We start from the raw sequence: 14713 nt of genomic DNA, 5'->3' as shown, positions 1-14713 counted from the left end.
CCCTCACCTCTGGGCCTCACGCTCGTCTTTGGGGTTGTAGTTGGAGAGACAGTCCAGGATAAAGATCTGACCCCACTCAGTGCATTCATTGAGGGCTGTCAGGAGCTTATTGATGTTCTGAGGATTCAGGTCCAGAAGGTTGCTGTTGGGGTGAGACTCGCTGATCTCAGACAGGGCAGCAACTGCATTAGCCACAACCTATGTGAAAATCAGATATCAGTAAAGAATTGTGAATGGGGAAGTATGCATTTAGGACAATTAGATCCAAAGTATCTAACCATGGGGTTGGAATCAGCGATCAGGTCCCTGAGAGAATCCAGGAAGCCCTGGTCCTCCACCATCTGTGCATTGATGTCATGCAGTTTGGCCACGCACACTGCAGCGGTCTTCCTCACATAGGGGTCTTCATCCTTCAGACACTTTCGCAGAGGCTCGCACAAGTACTCAGTGATCTTGTCCACACGAATACAGCCCATTGTACGCACAGCCAGAGCTCGGATCAGAGGGTTTGGATCCTCACAGTCCTAAAAAAAAAGAAAGAATAACTTCAGACCTCTTGGTGGAATTTTACAAAATCATAGTACACTGATGTCCAAATTTGATCCAAACTTTAACAACAATTCTCACCTTGACAAAGCTGTTAACGGCCATGATGGCCATGTCAGGTTGACTCTTGGCATAGTTCATAAGGTACAGGTAAACCAGTTTCTTCAGCTCCAGGTTATCGGTCTGCATGCAGTTTACCACATCTGGAAACAAGGAACTAAAGATACAGGTAAAAAGGTATTAGCATAACTATTAGGGTCAAAATAATCATCTTTTAAGAAATGTGGGAGGTATGAGTGCATATCTGATTCAGTAATGGTGATAAACGAGACAGTCAAAGCACCTGACATCCTTGCCCACTGTCATGGCTGCAATGACTTTCTTCACTGCCTCTTTCCTCTTCTCCTTCTTCTCATTGTTCAGCTCGGCCTTCAGCTCAAAGATTTCACCTGTAACAGAGAGTAACATGATTAGTGCTCATCTGATCTGAAGTTTTCAGAGGCTAATGCTTATATAAGTTCTATGGAGCAGAAGAGTAGCATTAAATTCACAATTATTCTACACACAAGTACACTATATTTAGTCAAAATAAACGTTGTTTACTATTTTACTACTATTCCACTAATTCTTGAAATATTTACTTGTCATATTTCCACTTTTAAATTAATCAGAAATGATCACTAGAGTGTTCTCGATACAAATGTACCCCTAAAATTACTTGGAAAATCAACACTTATTATAGATTGGCGGTGTGTCAGAGTGCCTGTATTAAAACTGAAAAGATCGAGGAACTGTGTGTGTGTGTGTGTGTGTGTGTGTGTGTGTGTGTGTGTGTCTTCTACTTAGGTCATTTACAGAAATGAGAGTGCAAATGCAGAGGCATCATGGCCATTCAAAGCAAAGGGCACTTGCCTTTCAGATTTTTGGGCCAAACATATTTGAATGCAAATTTCAAGAACAAAAATTTAATATTTTTACATTTTATAATTCTGTTCCACAATTATTGCAGGAACAGAACTGATAATGCCTCAAAATCAGTGGCCTTTGGTGAAATTCACATTTTGAAGTCAAAACGTGTATTTTAGCCTCTATGATTTGTGCATATCCAATGGGTTTTTACGTGTGGGTGGTTGGGGGGATCTGGAATACTGAATCAATGATAATATCTTATTAATAATGCATGTTCCTGTTCCAGTTCATGATTTAAAAGTATGTAATGGGATCTGAAGACATTGTAGTATTATTACAGTGAAACTTCAAGTAAATTTTTATTATAGATAATTATTTTTATATGGAGTTGGGTTTTGAGTTCAGTTGTAATTTTTCTTGGTTTTATCTTGGTTTAAAATATTTTCAAAATCTCAGGATTTCAGTCCGAGTCCAACCCAAATTTACATCACTAAACTATCATGACTCATAATAAAGAACGAAACACCAGAACTGAACATACATGGTCTAAAACAACATACAGAAAATATCATATCAAACTGTGAGTAAATTGCTCAGGGGTTTTAGATCAGGGCCCGTATTCACAAAACATTTTATCTTACCACTAAGAGTTCTCCTAAACTTCAGTAAAAGTTTTTAGCTAAGAGTTTTCTCTTAAAACCTATTCACAAAGCTGCTGAGACAAACTTTTACTAAGGAATAGAGAGAAGTCTTAAGCTCAGAGTAAGGGGGCGGGGCTGACCTCGTTGCTATGGATGATGTCATCATGCTTGCTTACTATGCACACAGTGATTGGCTGATAGACTCTGTCAGAGATTTATTCATAGAAATATTGTAGAGCACGATGTTGCCATATATAAAGGTTTAAAAATAGAAAAAAAAATTTATTTAAAAAGATTTTAAAAAGCAGGCTAAGTGTCACTAATTAAACAAGTATATGTTCAGTTAATTGTCAGCCTCTTACATGTATGCTTCTCGTAAACAATTAGTCAATATGCATATAAACAGCCTTTTAATTAACAGAGTAGAATAATCATGGCTGATAGTAATAGGCCTCACGCTCGTCTTTGGGGTTGTAGTTGGAGAGACAGTCCAGGATAAAGATCTGACCCCACTCAGTGCATTCATTGAGGGCTGTCAGGAGCTTATTGATGTTCTGAGGATTCAGGTCCAGAAGGTTGCTGTTGGGGTGAGACTCGCTGATCTCAGACAGGGCAGCAACTGCATTAGCCACAACCTATGTGAAAATCAGATATCAGTAAAGAATTGTGAATGGGGAAGTATGCATTTAGGACAATTAGATCCAAAGTATCTAACCATGGGGTTGGAATCAGCGATCAGGTCCCTGAGAGAATCCAGGAAGCCCTGGTCCTCCACCATCTGTGCATTGATGTCATGCAGTTTGGCCACGCACACTGCAGCGGTCTTCCTCACATAGGGGTCTTCATCCTTCAGACACTTTCGCAGAGGCTCGCACAAGTACTCAGTGATCTTGTCCACACGAATACAGCCCATTGTACGCACAGCCAGAGCTCGGATCAGAGGGTTTGGATCCTCACAGTCCTAAAAAAAAAGAAAGAATAACTTCAGACCTCTTGGTGGAATTTTACAAAATCATAGTACACTGATGTCCAAATTTGATCCAAACTTTAACAACAATTCTCACCTTGACAAAGCTGTTAACGGCCATGATGGCCATGTCAGGTTGACTCTTGGCATAGTTCATAAGGTACAGGTAAACCAGTTTCTTCAGCTCCAGGTTATCGGTCTGCATGCAGTTTACCACATCTGGAAACAAGGAACTAAAGATACAGGTAAAAAGGTATTAGCATAACTATTAGGGTCAAAATAATCATCTTTTAAGAAATGTGGGAGGTATGAGTGCATATCTGATTCAGTAATGGTGATAAACGAGACAGTCAAAGCACCTGACATCCTTGCCCACTGTCATGGCTGCAATGACTTTCTTCACTGCCTCTTTCCTCTTCTCCTTCTTCTCATTGTTCAGCTCGGCCTTCAGCTCAAAGATTTCACCTGTAACAGAGAGTAACATGATTAGTGCTCATCTGATCTGAAGTTTTCAGAGGCTAATGCTTATATAAGTTCTATGGAGCAGAAGAGTAGCATTAAATTCACAATTATTCTACACACAAGTACACTATATTTAGTCAAAATAAACGTTGTTTACTATTTTACTACTATTCCACTAATTCTTGAAATATTTACTTGTCATATTTCCACTTTTAAATTAATCAGAAATGATCACTAGAGTGTTCTCGATACAAATGTACCCCTAAAATTACTTGGAAAATCAACACTTATTATAGATTGGCGGTGTGTCAGAGTGCCTGTATTAAAACTGAAAAGATCGAGGAACTGTGTGTGTGTGTGTGTGTGTGTGTGTGTGTGTGTGTGTGTCTTCTACTTAGGTCATTTACAGAAATGAGAGTGCAAATGCAGAGGCATCATGGCCATTCAAAGCAAAGGGCACTTGCCTTTCAGATTTTTGGGCCAAACATATTTGAATGCAAATTTCAAGAACAAAAATTTAATATTTTTACATTTTATAATTCTGTTCCACAATTATTGCAGGAACAGAACTGATAATGCCTCAAAATCAGTGGCCTTTGGTGAAATTCACATTTTGAAGTCAAAACGTGTATTTTAGCCTCTATGATTTGTGCATATCCAATGGGTTTTTACGTGTGGGTGGTTGGGGGGATCTGGAATACTGAATCAATGATAATATCTTATTAATAATGCATGTTCCTGTTCCAGTTCATGATTTAAAAGTATGTAATGGGATCTGAAGACATTGTAGTATTATTACAGTGAAACTTCAAGTAAATTTTTATTATAGATAATTATTTTTATATGGAGTTGGGTTTTGAGTTCAGTTGTAATTTTTCTTGGTTTTATCTTGGTTTAAAATATTTTCAAAATCTCAGGATTTCAGTCCGAGTCCAACCCAAATTTACATCACTAAACTATCATGACTCATAATAAAGAACGAAACACCAGAACTGAACATACATGGTCTAAAACAACATACAGAAAATATCATATCAAACTGTGAGTAAATTGCTCAGGGGTTTTAGATCAGGGCCCGTATTCACAAAACATTTTATCTTACCACTAAGAGTTCTCCTAAACTTCAGTAAAAGTTTTTAGCTAAGAGTTTTCTCTTAAAACCTATTCACAAAGCTGCTGAGACAAACTTTTACTAAGGAATAGAGAGAAGTCTTAAGCTCAGAGTAAGGGGGCGGGGCTGACCTCGTTGCTATGGATGATGTCATCATGCTTGCTTACTATGCACACAGTGATTGGCTGATAGACTCTGTCAGAGATTTATTCATAGAAATATTGTAGAGCACGATGTTGCCATATATAAAGGTTTAAAAATAGAAAAAAAATTTAATTTAAAAAGATTTTAAAAAGCAGGCTAAGTGTCACTAATTAAACAAGTATATGTTCAGTTAATTGTCAGCCTCTTACATGTATGCTTCTCGTAAACAATTAGTCAATATGCATATAAACAGCCTTTTAATTAACAGAGTAGAATAATCATGGCTGATAGTAATACGTGCAAACGTAAAAATAAATAAATAAAAAACTGGACGCAAAAACAGCTGTTACTTCTTGCCCAACTGGTTAATGAAAACAAGGATATAATCAAATCACAATTTAGAGTTGGGGTAACCTCCAAAACCAAAGGCGATATCTTTTTAAAAGGTCATTATTATCAAATGTCTCTAAAATGTTTACATTCAGAGGCAGATTGCCGGCAATAACAGCCATTTTAGGATAGTTTGTGGCTTGGTCTTAGTGACTTAGGAGTCCTCTTCACTACTCCTAACCTTGCACAGATTTAGGAGCTAGTTTTAGACTTAATAACAGCCATTTTAGGATAGTTTGTGGCTTGGTCGTAGTGACTTAGGAGTCCTCTTCACTACTCCTAACGTTTCACAGATTTAGGAGCTAGTTTTAGACTTGAAACACTTTGTGAAATACTCTTAGAGCAAAATTTTAGGAGTCCTTCATTTAGGACTGACACGCCCATTATTTTTACGATTTTCTCCTAAATCGGCGAGTTATGAGCTACTTTTAGCATTAAGATGTTTTGTGAATACGGGCCCTGTTCTTTTTAAATCCTATTACCATCCCATAGCCTACATGAACAAATATAAGCTCTTTACTTGCCTTTTTTGTTGGTGGTAAAATACTTGGAGTCAGTCATTCTGACAGCTTCTCAGATCTGAAGAGAAGGAAATAAAGCACATTTACATATCAACATTTTAAGAACGCATAAAAGCAACAGCATAATCTCAAAATATCCTTTATTGACGGCTGGCAATTTTAATGAAATTAGAATACAGATACAAATTTGAAACAAGCTTGTAATTCCCAATTTACACAGGAAATCATCAGGGACAGTATGTAGACCATTTGCTACATGAACATACAGCAACGCAGTAGCACAGCCTTGCATTCCAAACGATTGCATAAACTAAAAATATATGTCATACTTAATATTTGCAGCTGTACTTCACAAATGTTATGACTGTTAAGTTTATTAATTGGGCGTGACCCAAAAATCCAGCTATGCTAGGTTAGTGAAAGCCTTGGAAGCAGGACCTTTATCGACTGAAATACAGACATCTGTCCTATCTAAATTATAATGCAAACAAGTGATGAAAACACAAAAAATCAGATACGCACAAGGGATGTAAGAATCGACGCAGTATACGAAAATCTTCGGTTACTGGAGCACTTCGCGGCGAGATGGGAGATGCGCTTGCTGCCTCGGCGCTGGAAGATGGAGCGCACCCGGAAAAACAAAATGAAGCGCGGAACCAACGAACGAGAAGAACGCGTGAGATAGATCGGAGCCACACAGATGTTACACCGGATGCAGACAGCAGGGGACTTTGATAGGGTGTGTGGCTGCAATCATGTACCATTCTTATATAAGTGGGCTTTATGCAAGCCCGGCGAGTTTATTTCATCAGTGCACAAGGCCATGTTAGATTCAGTGATGCAAGAGATAATATCACGTCAAATGTTATTTGTCTCAGATTGCATGGAAACCAGTGAGTGGGCTGCATAAAGTCAAGGAATCTAGACTAGATTCCAAAATATGTGTGACTACATGTGCCTAAAGAGCCTCCCCTTTTTTCTTTTGTTTCATTTTGTTACATTTTATCCTTTGAACGCTGCCAACCATCCTATGTTTGATTTTTTTTGAAGAAGTATAGCATAACTGCACAATCTTATCACATAATAATATATATAATTTCTTACCGTACTAGTTGGTTCACTTGGTTTATTTCATTGGATAATTAAACATTGACTGGTCATACTATGTTTAAATGGACTGTTCAGATTTGTGAAATTTCACAGTAACGTTTTTGTCTGTTAACCTGTCATTGATTCCTTAAATTAACAGCTTTCTAAAAAAGATCAGATTTAAAGGCCTCATATGGTGGGAAAACAGACAAAACTGGCTTTGTAAAAACTTTTACTGATTTATTTTGCTCCTTCATATGGTGTCATGCATATACTGTAAAATAATAGTGCTCTAAACCATAAAAGGCATACAATTTCTAAAATTGGCCTAAATATTCAAATAGATATTCTAATTTGTTGTAATAGCCTACTATACTGAATACTATTATACAATGTTTTAAATATATCTCTACAAAATATATAATCAGCTTATTTGTAATGAAAAAATGTTTGCAATAGTTTTATTAAATCGCTTCTTTTCTCCGTATGGTTGGCCATCAAAGGAATGTGCAGAAACAAAAGATTGTTTTTGGAGGCTGATTGCTGTCTGAGTGACCGGCCATCCACATGTATATATGGAGTAAATAAAATTGTTTTTGGAAGCTGTAAATGTTTTTTAACAAATTCAATAAAAACACATTTTAACACCATGAAACTGGAATTATTTTAAAAATAAAAAAATAATGATTTTACATGTGGTGCATGTAAAAATCCTGGCAAAAATCCTTGTAACTTTATTACTTCTGAATGTCAAATTCTGAAAACTTTGAAAAATGCAGCTCCAGATATCTTCCTGCAAAAGATACCACAAATGTGAAAATACTTTAAAAAGCATTTTCTACATAACGAGTGTGTTGTAGGTGTCTGTTTTATTGGTTGTTGTCTCTCCATTTCCCACCCTCTACACCAGGGTCATTTAATTAAAGTTCCAAGAGACCCAGTATCTATATACAATGGATAGTCATTACACATTAGGATATTGGGTCCTCAGAGCTAAAGGGCAGTGGCGTCTTAGAATTTAAAAAAAATAAATAGACAATTTTTTTCTTTACATATAGATACATGCGTAAGGCAGAAGGCACAGAAATTAGCGGTTCAGAGTTTTCCTCTTGAAGTCTGGACCATTTTTATAATTTGCTTAAAATGAGTATCTACTAAAAACAAACAAATAATGTACATAATCAAAATCCTCATCATGTGCAGAAAACAAAGTTAATTAGTCATTTGAAAGTTTATGCTGTCTTTCCATGCTATCTAAAAATTATTTTCCCAGTTTTAGCAATTATGTTTATTTTAAAATGCTCTTAACATGCTGATTAATATGTCTTGTCTCAAACTGGTTTGCACGGTCAGAGTCATATGTGATGATGGGGAAATAACAATTTTAAAAGAACTGCTTGCCAAACTCCTATTTCAATAACATAATTCAAATCAGCAATAACATAAGCCATGAACTGTCTATGGCATTTCTTATGGTCAAATCATGTTAAATAAAAAGATTTAGGATGGCTCAGCCAATGTGTATGCATGAATTTTAGGTCGCTAACTGTTTTTATGAGAACAAGAGCTTCTAATGGAAGTTGCAGAGATGCATTACCAACTAGATCAGCTCTTTTATATAGAATGCAGAGATTATATTTATACTAGTGAAACATCTTGGTGTATGCAGTTTTTGATACTTGCTGTCGCAAAAACTTTGCTAATACAAGATCATTTTTTGTTGTAGACAAACTGTAGCTCACTGCAAAATAATTATTTGATAATAAAGACAATGAAGATTAGAGAACAGGATGTCAACTCATCAAGCAAAAATAGGTTTTCTCATAAAAGCAAGGTATTCAGTATCCTGAAGCCTCTCTTACATTAAAATCCATAAAAATGTCCTTGTCTCCCTGCCAGTGAACCACCATGTTACTCATGTTACTGTGTGTGTGTGTGTGTGTGTGTGTGTGTGCTTGTGTGGGGGGTGTAGTTGCTCTCAACCAGATGCCCGGGTGCCACTAGGGGCCTCACCAAACTTCCAGGGGGCCTCAAGATGTAAAATGCTTTAAAATAAGCTAAAACAACTAAATATCACGATGACTGGCATCTTTTTTTTAAACTGGGGTTCAGGTCAGGCCAGTTTGCTGGCCAATCAAGCACACCAACACCATGGTCATTTAACTAGCTTTTGGTACATTTAGCAGTGTGGGCAGGTGCCAAGTCCTGCTGGAAAATGAAATCAGCATCTTCAAAAAGCTGATCAGCAGAAGGAAGCATGAAGTGCTCTAAAATGACCTGGTAGATGGCTGCGTTGACTGTGGACTTCAGAAAATACAGTGGACCAAAGTCCTCCTTTCAGATGAAAGTAAATTTTGCATTTCATTTGGAAATCAAGGTCCCAAAGTCTGGAGGAAGAGTGGAGAGGCACAGAAACCATGTTGCTTGAAGTCCAGTGTGAAGTTTCCACAGTCAGTGGTGATTTGGGCTGCCATGTCATCTGCTGGTGTTGGTCCATTGTGTTTTCTGAAGTTCACAGTCAACGCACCCACTTCATTCTTCTTTCCTTATGGCGGTGTGGCCAGACTCAATCTTCTCCTCAGTGAAGACACATGAAAACACACTTGGAATTTGCAAAACAGCAACTAAAGGACCCTCAGACTGTGAGTCTTTGGTCTGATGAACCTAAATTCTAAGCATCATGTTTGAAGGAAACCAGCTCTGCTCATCATCACCTGCAGAGCACCATCCCAAAAGTAAAGTGTGCTGGCAGCAGTGGGGCTGTGGGGCTGTTTTTCAGCGGCAGGGACTGAGGAACTCGTCAGAGTAGAAGAAAAGCTCAATGCACCAAAATATAGAGATAGCCTTAATGAAAACCCAGTCCAGAGCATTCAGAACCTCAGACTGGGCAGAAGTTTTACCTTCCAACAGGACACTGACCTAGGGCACACAGCAAGAGTGGCTTATAGACAACTGTGTGAATGTCCTTGAGTGGGGACACAGCCTGGGATTGAACCCAATCAAATATTTCTGGAGAAACCTGAAAATGTGCGTCTTGCCCCCATCCAACCTGACAGAGCTAGAGAGGTGAAGAATAGCAGATAAATGCCAAGTGATGATACACAAAAAGATTTGAGGCTGTAAAGGTGCTTCAGCTAAGTACTGAGTACTTATGCAATATATTTCAGTCTTTTTATTCAAAAATTTTATTATGCGTCTAAAACATAATTTGGAAAATATTTAGTTTATAATTTAACATAGTCCTGTACTGTTGTATATTATATATTTATTTATCTTATCAGTTTAATTAAATTTTCATTTATTATCAGATTTTGAAATAAATTTGGTTTTAATCTTATATTTATAATTTTTTTACACTTCTATTTTCTCTGTACATTTCCATGGACCCCCCTAGCATACCATTGCAAACATACTTCTGTTGTTTTACATATATTAAAATATAGTAATGAAATAAACTTTACAGTATTTACTGGCATTGAACAACATTGATGTGCAAACCCCGTCTTTGTCCACAGATCCTTGCTACGTCTAACCCCGCTCGCTATGGAGTTCTTTGGAGGAGGTTTGATGAGATTTATGCTATCCTGGATGTCTTATTGCAGCATCATTTCCTTTCCCGCACCAGCGCCTCATTTTCGGAGAATTTCTACGGTCTGAAGCGTGTAGGAGAAGACAGCACACATGCAGCTCATCTGGGACTCCACCGCAGAGAGCACTGGCACTCCTTGTTCCTTCTGGCCCTCCTTCCTTACCTACACACCAAACTGGAAAAAATCCTGGCTCGACAGAGAGACGAGGACGATTTCTCCATCCGCTTGCCTCAGTCCTTCATGCAGAAGTTGTACAGGGCTTTTTTGGCTGCGTACCCCTTTGTGTGCATGGCTTGGGATGGCTGGGTCTTTTGCCAACAGCTTTTGTATGTTTTCGGCAAAACACGGACACATTCTCCGCTTCTGTGGCTGGCAGGGGTTAAACTCTCATATCTCACGGCTAATGACATACGCAGCCTGGATCTTAAGCCATCGGGCTCGGCACTGAGTCCCAGTCAAAGGTGAGTTTATTTTGAGGCTATGCTACGTTCTTTTCTTGAGGTTTACCAAAATATAAAGATGTTTAATTAAAGCAAAAATCTCTCTTTTCAGCTTTCGAGAGAAATTTCAGCGCTTGGTCTCTACAGCGGTTGGTGGTGTGGCTGTGTCTCTGTCAAGCAGCCTCTCGATTGGAGTGTTCTTCCTGCAGTTCCTGGAGTGGTGGTATTCATCCGAAAACCAGAGCACCGTTAAATCCTTGACCTCCCTTCCAACCCCTCCGCCGCCTCTCCACCTTCACAGCCAGGAGACACCACCCACACACATCAAAGTCTGCCCGCTCTGCAGGAAAGTGCGCACCAATGACACCGCGCTGGCCACTTCAGGCTACGTGTTTTGTTACAAGTGTATATATGTGTATGTTAAAACCAATCACAGGTGTCCCCTCACTGGCTACCCTTCAGGACTGCAGCACCTCATTAAAATATACACACCTGATGGATAGATGCATTATTAATGTGGATCTGTCAGATTTTACATAATTATTGCACATTGTTCAGGTGAACAACAGGTTTAGTGTTAATTGTTATCCTAAGGAAGCTAAAATGCTTTTTATAAGTTGCTATAATTCTTTTTTGTGATACGGTTATAATGGATAATTAATTTGTGAAATGTGTAAATATTAAATTTGTACAGATATCATCATTGCCGACTCTTATTTAAAGGGATACTCCACCCCAAAATGAAAATTTTGTCATTAATCACTTACCCCCATGTCGTTCCAAACCGTAAAAGCTTTGTTCGTATTTCTTGAACACAATTGACACAAGAGTGTACGCTGCTTGCGTTCAGCGGATATTCTCCAAAATGGCACTACGGTGATGCGGAGAGACACAGAGGTCGCTTCTCGTCGCTTCATAACATTACGGTTGAACCACTGATGGCAGATGGACTATACTGACGATGCTTTTCATACTTTTCTGGACCTTGACAGTGTTATTTACTTGGCAGTCAATGTGACACTCACAAGCCTCCCGGTTTTCATCCAAAATATCTTAAATTGTGTTCCGAAGACTAACGTAGCTTTTACGGGTTTGGAACGACATGAGGGTAAGTGATTAATGACAACATTTTCATTTTGGGGTGGAGTATCCCTTTAAAGTTGCAATGCAATGAAAGTAATGGCAGATCTTTTCTTTCATATTGTAAAGTACCCTCAGACTCTGAGAAACAAGAGTCTTTGGTCTGATGAACCTCAATTCTAAGCATCATGTTTGAAGGAAACCAGCTCTGCTCATCACCTGCAGAGCACCATCCCAAAAGTAAAGTGTGTATGTATATTCAAATGTAATAGATTCCTGGGGAAAAATAAAAACAGAGCAGGGACTGCTGTGCACCAGTTGTCGATTGGATTTTGAGATGTTCGTTGCAGTCAAACGTGGAGGCAGATAAATGCAAATTTGAACTAGTCACTCAAGAAGTCTGTCATTCTCACCAGAACAGGGTTTCTGTGGGCCATAAAGAGTCTCAATTCACCCTGCCGCAAATTAAAGCCTTGACAAACTCTTAAGTTGATGCAGAAAGTCTTAAATTCATAAAGTCATGGCATTAAATGGTGAACTGACTGCAAAAAATACATATGTCTTGTTCTCCAGTACTGTTAAATCAAGATATATTTACTTTACTAGATGAAAAATGGATTTCTCAGAAATTGTTCACAAGTGAGTTTTTGTATCTGTATGAAAATATCCCCTTTGAATTATGTTGATTTTTCTGGGCCCCAGTTAGTTCTTCTTGTTTTAATCATAAACACATTTTGATCAGTTTCTCAGAAAACTTTTTTTTATTAATTTTTTTGTAAGATTAATTCAAAAGTAGGCCAATACAGATCTGTTGGAACTTTCAATCTTTGAGTTAAAGTGTTGCTAATACAACACAATGTGTGCCCCCTTACAGTTAGAGATATATTCACTTCTATTTATTCCTTCTTTAACTGGTCTTTAAAAAAAAAAAAAATTCACTAAAACGTTTACATTTTCATAAAACCTGCAGAAACCTTGTCAGAGAAGGTCCACTTATGACATTTTGTTGAAACAGTCCAAAAAAAGTTTTTAATCTAATATGCATTTACAAAATGGCGACTTGTATGTTTGAAATGTATTTTGCACATTTTTATATTTTCTTTTAATCATAAGCTTATTTTTAGTATGATAATTCAAACCACTTGTTTATTGAATCCAGACAGTTATAGAAGAGCATAGGACAGTCTATGATACTGATGACAGCTGATCCAACTAATTCTGTTCATATGGTGCCATTTTCACACAGTTACATTCAAATAGAGCCATTTTATTAATCTTAACAGAACACACATATACATAGCAACAAGTCAGAGCTTATCCTCAAATTTACAGGGTCCGACTCTGCCATCTGTTGTAGCTTAGTGACAGAAAATGTGTAATGCCTCCCGTCACAGAAATTTACAGCTGACTAAAACACAGATTGACCAACATGCACGCCAAGGGGCCTCTGACCGCCTCAAACTGTAAGAGAAAATTTATATGAAGTCTTGAATGGCAGATTAATTGTGCAAGAAGCAGAGGAAGTTTTGAAATATCAACCAAATGATCAAATCGGTGACCAGATGTGCCTCCAACACCACAAGGATAGCGGAGCTCCTTACATCACTGACTTGATTTCAGATGGAGGAAAAACAAGTTGATTTTGCTGTAATAAGAGCACTGCATGGAGAATGTATTTTTTGTAGGCCAAAACCAGGAAATGAGTCTGCACTTGACCACTTCTGGTTCTATTGTCCTGAAGTCAGTAGGTTTTTTTTTTTAATAGGTTTGTGGTTAACAAGCTCTGGATAGTTTCATGTTTTCTTCTATGACATTAACTAGTAGTAATTTTACTCATCTTGAAAAAAGGCTGTTGCTAACAAGTGGTTAAAAAAAAAAAAAACAGAAGTTGGGACATTAAATATCATTTTATGATACAAATCAAAAAATTATTTAATGATAAGAGATAAACACATCTACTCAGTCTGCTTAATAAAAACAGAGCAGGGACTGCTGTGCACCAGTTGTCGATTGGATTTTGAGATGTTCGTTGCAGTCAAACGTGGAGGCAGATAAATGCAAATTTGAACTAGTCACTCAAGAAGTCTGTCATTCTCACCAGAACAGGGTTTCTGTGGGCCATAAAGAGTCTCAATTCACCCTGCCGCAAATTAAAGCCTTGACAAACTCTTAAGTTGATGCAGAAAGTCTTAAATTCATAAAGTCATGGCATTAAATGGTGAACTGACTGCAAAAAATACATATGTCTTGTTCTCCAGTACTGTTAAATCAAGATATATTTACTTTACTAGATGAAAAATGGATTTCTCAGAAATTGTTCACAAGTGAGTTTTTGTATCTGTATGAAAATATCCCCTTTGAATTATGTTGATTTTTCTGGGCCCCAGTTAGTTCTTCTTGTTTTAATCATAAACACATTTTGATCAGTTTCTCAGAAAACTTTTTTTTATTAATTTTTTTGTAAGATTAATTCAAAAGTAGGCCAATACAGATCTGTTGGAACTTTCAATCTTTGAGTTAAAGTGTTGCTAATACAACACAATGTGTGCCCCCTTACAGTTAGAGATATATTCACTTCTATTTATTCCTTCTTTAACTGGTCTTTAAAAAAAAAAAAAATTCACTAAAACGTTTACATTTTCATAAAACCTGCAGAAACCTTGTCAGAGAAGGTCCACTTATGACATTTTGTTGAAACAGTCCAAAAAAAGTTTTTAATCTAATATGCATTTACAAAATGGCGACTTGTATGTTTGAAATGTATTTTGCACATTTTTATATTTTCTTTTAATCATAAGCTTATTTTTAGTATGATAATTCAAA

The 14713-nt window shown here is 37.4% G+C and overlaps 2 protein-coding genes and 1 pseudogene across 2 annotated transcripts in view; 1 reads left to right on the top strand and 2 right to left on the bottom strand.

Annotated features, from left to right (window-relative positions):
• LOC107595508 (AP-2 complex subunit beta-like) overlaps positions 1-1194 on the bottom strand; it is a 12909-nt gene extending 11715 nt beyond the window's left edge. Inside the window, exons 1-5 of the mRNA XM_016285932.1 lie at positions 1188-1194; positions 890-995; positions 628-763; positions 279-524; positions 21-198 (exon numbers count right to left, since the gene is read on the bottom strand). Coding sequence (XP_016141418.1) covers positions 21-198; positions 279-524; positions 628-763; positions 890-995; positions 1188-1194 — 673 coding nt within the window. The remainder of the gene's footprint in view (positions 1-20; positions 199-278; positions 525-627; positions 764-889; positions 996-1187) is intronic.
• A 1333-nt stretch (positions 1195-2527) lies between these two features.
• Positions 2528-6412, bottom strand: LOC107595507 (AP-2 complex subunit beta-like). Its single transcript, XM_016285931.1, has 6 exons — positions 6214-6412; positions 5695-5749; positions 3423-3528; positions 3161-3296; positions 2812-3057; positions 2528-2731 (listed from the first exon to the last, which is right to left on the bottom strand). The coding sequence occupies exons 2-6, from the start codon at positions 5729-5731 to the stop codon at positions 2528-2530; spliced, it is 729 nt and encodes a 242-aa protein (XP_016141417.1). The 5' UTR covers positions 5732-5749; positions 6214-6412.
• Positions 6284-11260, top strand: LOC107595506 (peroxisome assembly protein 12-like; annotated as a pseudogene).
• The last annotated feature ends 3453 nt before the right edge of the window (positions 11261-14713 follow it).

The sequence above is a fragment of the Sinocyclocheilus grahami genome, unplaced genomic scaffold (assembly GCF_001515645.1).
Source record: "Sinocyclocheilus grahami isolate Dianchi unplaced genomic scaffold, SAMN03320097.WGS_v1.1 scaffold203.1, whole genome shotgun sequence".
Classification (NCBI taxonomy): Eukaryota; Metazoa; Chordata; class Actinopteri; order Cypriniformes; family Cyprinidae; genus Sinocyclocheilus; species Sinocyclocheilus grahami.
This window is presented reverse-complemented; position numbering and strand designations above follow the sequence as displayed.